This window comes from Brugia malayi (genome assembly GCF_000002995.4).
Source record: "Brugia malayi strain FR3 genome assembly, contig: Bm_v4_Chr3_scaffold_001, whole genome shotgun sequence".
In the NCBI taxonomy this organism is placed as follows: domain Eukaryota; kingdom Metazoa; phylum Nematoda; class Chromadorea; order Rhabditida; family Onchocercidae; genus Brugia; species Brugia malayi.
The window spans coordinates 10,410,744-10,416,749 of record NW_025062477.1 but is presented as its reverse complement, the minus strand read 5'-3'; the positions used below and the strand labels follow the sequence as shown (position 1 = coordinate 10,416,749).

General features: G+C 27.4%; 1 protein-coding gene across 2 annotated transcripts; it reads right to left on the bottom strand.

Moving 5' to 3' along the window:
* Positions 1–772: 772 nt before the first annotated feature.
* On the bottom strand, positions 773–4,574 carry Bm5050 (the record flags this gene model as incomplete). 2 transcript variants are annotated; one of them, XM_001895649.2, is made up of 8 exons in its annotated part: positions 773–868; positions 1,080–1,224; positions 1,550–1,678; positions 2,090–2,261; positions 2,467–2,631; positions 3,029–3,270; positions 3,724–3,923; positions 4,479–4,574. In XM_001895649.2, the coding sequence occupies 8 exons, from the start codon at positions 4,572–4,574 to the stop codon at positions 773–775; spliced, it is 1,245 nt and encodes a 414-aa protein (XP_001895684.2). The 2 variants fall into 2 exon arrangements, with proteins under 2 accessions (XP_001895684.2, XP_042936696.1); XM_043080762.1 differs by lacking the exon at positions 1,080–1,224 and having other exon boundaries at positions 799–868.
* Positions 4,575–6,006: the final 1,432 nt, after the last annotated feature.

Below are 6,006 nucleotides of genomic sequence, written 5' to 3'. Positions count from 1 at the left end.
AACAAATAATTTATAAAATCTATCCTACTGCATTCGTATATAATTTAAATCTATCCCTTGAAAGTACTGTATTCAGAGTCGGCATGAGAGGATGAAAATGAGTCCTTGATGAACAACCGATGACCTCAATTTTCTGTTTCTCTCCAAAATCTTCTAAAATTTGACTTGATGTCCGTCACTTTGTAGAGTACAATCAACTGGAAAAATCGGTGAATAATAATCTCATGAAAACCTTGAAAATGTTATAGTTGTTTGATCATTTCTTCTAACAAAAGGATTTATTATCATATTCCGTTAATCCTACCAGTTTTCATAAATTCCTTGTTTACAACTCACAAATTACTAAAAACTTCCTACCTAAATCAAAATTAGTTGGTAACTAAAATACTAAATTAGTGGTAATTTAAAAATACTAAATCAAATTAAATTCAAACTAACATTAACTGAAATCTGTTTGCAGAATAATGAATACGATAAATACTGTAGATAAGTATGTAATAAATACAATTACAAAGTAACATATGAATTAAACAATCTATGTTTGTCGTCTAAGTAAACTATTAGAGAAATAACATGACAACAAGTACTCTATAAATAAATGGAACAAGAAATATTGAGATCTCGCATGATGTTTCACTTAAATTTTATTCAAAAGAATAAAAAAGTTAATTCGAGATATTCTAGACTGAAACAATTAATATTCGATACAATAAAGCCCTTGAAATAAAACCGCTTAAATTAAACACGACAAATAATTATTTTAAAAAATCTATCATATGTTTTGAATTTCCTTTGGAGTCAAGAAAACGCGATGTTGACCATACCGAAATGAGACCACTCCATGATAGCAAGTGCGACATATGCCTGACTAAAATTTGTTACATTTCATTCAATCAGAAGTTCAAAAATTAAAAAAAAAAAAAGTGAAAGAATTACTTTTTCTTTATGTCTAACTCTCATAAATCAAAACATCTTTTCGGAGAGAAATCAAATAATCTAGCCTTTTAATTATTAATTTATAATCTAGTTAATCTAGTTTTTTTTTCTCATCTATCAAATAAAAATTTTCTTAAAAATACCCGAAAATCATCCATTACACCAAATCTCTTTGCGAATGCCTTAAAATCAACTGAAGCCACATAAAACAAGCGTACGTTTTCTGGTAAAATAGTACCATTTGAAAATCTTCCTCTCAGAATTTCATCCAAAGTAGCAGGAACCGCTCTATCAACAAATGTACAAGTCTAACTATTATACAATATTTCTCAATAATACACAAATCAAAAGCAACCCTACAATCTATACTAAATCATTTCATTTATTATTACAATTCTACCCTTTACTTCTTGTTCTTCAGTTGTTGGATCTCATTTCGTCATCAAATAAAATTGAAAAAAAAAAAAAAAAAAAAAAATAGATTTGAATAGATAAACTTCAATTTAATTCAACATTTTACAAGGTTATAATTTTGAAAAACATAACTGGCTAAGAACAATCTATCCGATTGTGCATTCTCACTTTACATTCAAAACATCAAAATTCCACTTACCCAAGAACAATTTTACGGAAGGCAGGATCATAATAGTCTTTTTTTAAATAAGATAAATCGGACTGAGAAAAGTGATAAAAATCTGTGTTAACTATGATATGTTTCAGATGCTTCTCGTAATACAGGCCTCTGAAAATTACTGAAAATCTGATCACCCAAAGCATTCATTTGGAATACATTCTAAACATTAGTGACAAAAAAGCAAGAATCAATTTCAGAAACTGCTCATGTTTTTCTTATCATGAATGATAATTTAGCTAAATAAATTTTGGAGTGATACAGAAAAAAGATCTAAATTATTATGAACGGAATTGTATTTATGAAGTTTAATGGATTATCATATTAAAAACATATGTCCCTCCTCTTAATTTTATGTCACCACTCAACATCAATAGCTATTATGTATAAGTCAAATGAAATCACTCACACAACTACTCCTATCACTACAGCTAATCTCATTTTGATGATGAATTTTTGAAGTTATCGTCAATAGCTAAGTGTTTTCTAGTATCACTTAAGAAAGGATGGCAAAGCACATACTTGCTGACACCTTTTTTTCCTCTCAAACTGATACCCGTACGTGATATTTCCGGTCTAACACATGCCCGTCCTTGACGTTGAGCTGGGTCACGCATCCAGTCATCCCAAAATGTTTTGGGCCACTTAACTTTCAATTCTTCCCATAGCTGTGATGTAAGCATCCAGCCTAAACCTGAAAAACTTTCTAGATTTTAAACGAACATATCAAAAATAATTATTAAACAGCAGTCATTGTTAGATTTCGAATAATTCATTTTGCTTAAATCACTCGAATGACAATCGAGATAATTTTAATGAAAGATTGTAAGGGAAAGAAGAAACTCCATTATATCTAATCACCATCATTAAAAGTGATATCTGTGAATATAACAAGAAACCTGGAAAGAAATCAGTTCGATGCAACAGAGAGTTATTCTTCACAATGAGTTCTTTCTTTCCATTATCGTTCCACGCTGATATACACCAAATTGTTGGATCTTCGAATAACAAATTCTTATTTGCCAGCATATATTCTAGAAAATCCGGAGCCAATAGTAAATCATCTGAAAGTTACAAGCAGTAAACAAACTCAAATAACAAATAATGGTAATATTGAAAAATTAATCGAACATACGTAAATTTTAAAGTTTTTCTTTTTTTTAGCTATTTCCTAACTTCATACCAGAAAGCCTTTAATTTAGAGCAGTATATTAAATTTGCTGGTTTCTTGATCTGAACCATATTCCTACCATATATTAAAACCTTATCATCAACTTAAAAAAACTTTTGTGAATTTTTACTAATTTACCCACGTATCTTCTCGATCGTAAAATAAACTCACAGAGTGACAATATTACACTAAATATCAATAGCGCTATCAGTTTCTAATTATTATTAATGCCAAAAAAAGTAACAATTCCCAATTATTACAACTTTTAATCAATAATTGTGAAATGTAACCTTCGGTTATAATAGCACTTTGATATCCTAGAATGCTGAAGACATAATCCAGAGCGAAATGGTAATGTCTCGCAATTCGATAATAACCTTCATACTTTTTTTCCTGTTTGGTTAGGTTGAATAAAGACTGATTAGGATTTTCAATTAAAGTAATATTTGGACCAGCATTGAGAATAATATCACGCACTGCATCATCATTGCAATCAAGACTAACAATAATCGGAATCTTGGGTCCTTGCAAACTGAAAATATAGGAAGTCATCTTTATCTATACTGTTTAGTAACTTTCATGTACTACTCATCATAAATATGAAAATCATTAAATGTTTCCTTGCAGACAACCATTTGTAATATTAATCCAGTAATAATGATGGCTAACTTACAGATCGATTAAGATTTGAACTTGTAAAGAAAATACAGCAAATTTTGGAAACTTTTTTATAACACTTTGAGAAAAATATTCACACAATTTAAAAAGTCTGAAATGTAAATAAAACCGATCAATTTTTCTTCTTTTTTTTTTTTTTATTCCTTTCTTTTTTTAGATCTCATAGTGAAAAAAAAGTGCAGTAAATTAAAACATATAATCGATCATGTCTGCATGATTCTTAAAGTCTGCATGAATTCATCTATCTATTCTCAATGTTTTCATAAATATTAATATGTTTTGAGATTTCTAAAAAAAATCAACGAACTTTTTTAATGATTCAAGATGTTCTTTTAACGCCTCAAACCGATTGCAAGCAATCACTAAAATGACCGTATCTAAATAATCTTTTTCATTTAAAACATTTCGTACTCGATGCAAATCGTTCGCTAAACGACGTGCCACACTACGAACTCGTAAATTTAACAAGTGATGACGGTATTGCAAGTCGTCATCCATTTTATACCTCTAAAAGTTAAACTTTCACGATACAAATAACAACAAAATCCGGAAAGCTGAAAGAAAAAAAAACAAACAAACTACTATATCTGTACCTGTGTTATGGATTCATCAGGGAAAAAAAAACATAAAATACATAGTTTTAATGCAAAAGGAAGATTATTATTAGAACTTAATCTAGAGTAGAAATGTTGCAACTTTCTATAAATTTGAAGTTCAAGCTGTTTTAACTTCAAAATTAATTGATAAAATGTATGTTTCATAGCGCTATAGTTATAGCAGTTGAACAAAAAACGATTTAATTTATTATTGAGCAACATGCTCTGACTTACAGTTCCTCATAAAATTTTTCTTAGAGCAGTTAAATAGTTACATAAGAAAAAAAGTTTCCAGTTAGTTAAGTCAAGCAATAATATTTCAACTTCATTTATACCTGCTGTTTGATTTCATAGAAATGAAGTTGTAAGATGAGCTATCACGAAATAAATTAGAAAAAAAAAAAAAAAAATCCGAATCATTCTAATGGAGCTTATGGCAACATTGGAAGTTAAAAAAAATTCGTACCGTACTGTAAATTGTGATATTGACAACAAACTTGGAAATAACCAATGTTCCAACAACAATAATAAAATATGAAATAAAGGAACGAATTCTGCGCATTTTGATCCAATAATAATATCATTTTCCCTAACAATTTTAAAACATAAATGTCTCTGAAAATAAAAAGGATTAAAGCACTGAAGAATTTATGTATTACAAAAACTAATATAATAGTAATCTAAATAAAACTGTTTTCTTGAATGTCTATACTAATATCGTAAACAATAAGTTTGTATTGAATTTTTTTATTATAATTTTTAATTATAATGAATAATTATTACAAACCATTTTCTTGTTCATCTTTTTGTCGTCCAATACAACTATCAAGTTTATCATTATCATTTATCATCCTCGAATTGTTAATTGATTAGAAGATACCTTTGATTAATGATAATAAACTGAAAAAAAAGTTCTACATACATCAGGGCAATATGAATATCAATATAAATAGATAATGCAAATGTGGAATATAAATACATGAAAATACAAATAGTACATCAGTAATATATAAACAATGAAAAAAAATTATTAAAAGTTTATTAATTACATTTGTTCAATAAAATTGTGACAAAAAAAAAAAAAAATATTTCTATTGTTATTAAGACTAAATATATTTAGAACATATTATATTATAATTAAGTGATATCATTTCATGTTAAAGTTGATAAATGATTTCTTTTAAAAAAAAGATAGGAAAGATAGGACATACTATTTGCGATAGATAAAATTTATATCAAAGATTTTTTCTGATAGATCTTAACTCATTTCCTTAATTCGACAATACTCGTTTCCTTAATTCGTACAACCTTTAAAAAAAAAAAGTACTCAATAGAAAATGTCGATGTCATTGTATTCTTTGATTCTACTAATTTCTAATACCTATACCTTTCCTTTTCTATTCTCAAGAGTTATACAGAGAGAAAATTATTTGAAAGTTAGATAATACGAGAACAAGCGAGAAATATTTTTATCAATTTATTTCATAGTGTAAATATTTCTCTTAACCAATCACTCATTCATCGTTTATTTGAACAATTAAAAAATCAATACTAATGATTTGCTCTTTTCCAACTTTCATCAAATATCACAGCATATGTCCGTCCCAATTGGGAAGAGAAAGACATTTAAATCAAATCCTTTATATTAAATTTGAAAAGAATGACATAATCGTTTGAGAAATAATTTGCTTTTTTTTTAAACTAGGAAAGTTTTTTTTTTCTCTTTCCCAAACTAACAAATAAGCAAAGAGGACAGACATGAAAGTATGAAAAAAAAAATTAGAAATTCAATGAAAATAAATAAAACGAATGAGTGAACAAAATTCACATAAATAAATGCAAGTTTGAATGATTGATAAATAAATTTCGGACATTTAGTTGAAAATTTTAAGAATAAAAAAAAAAAAAAACGAATGCACAAATGAATGAATGAATGATCCAATTTCGTGCACCGATTCAATAATTCAAATAAACAAATTCTGTACAATTAATTG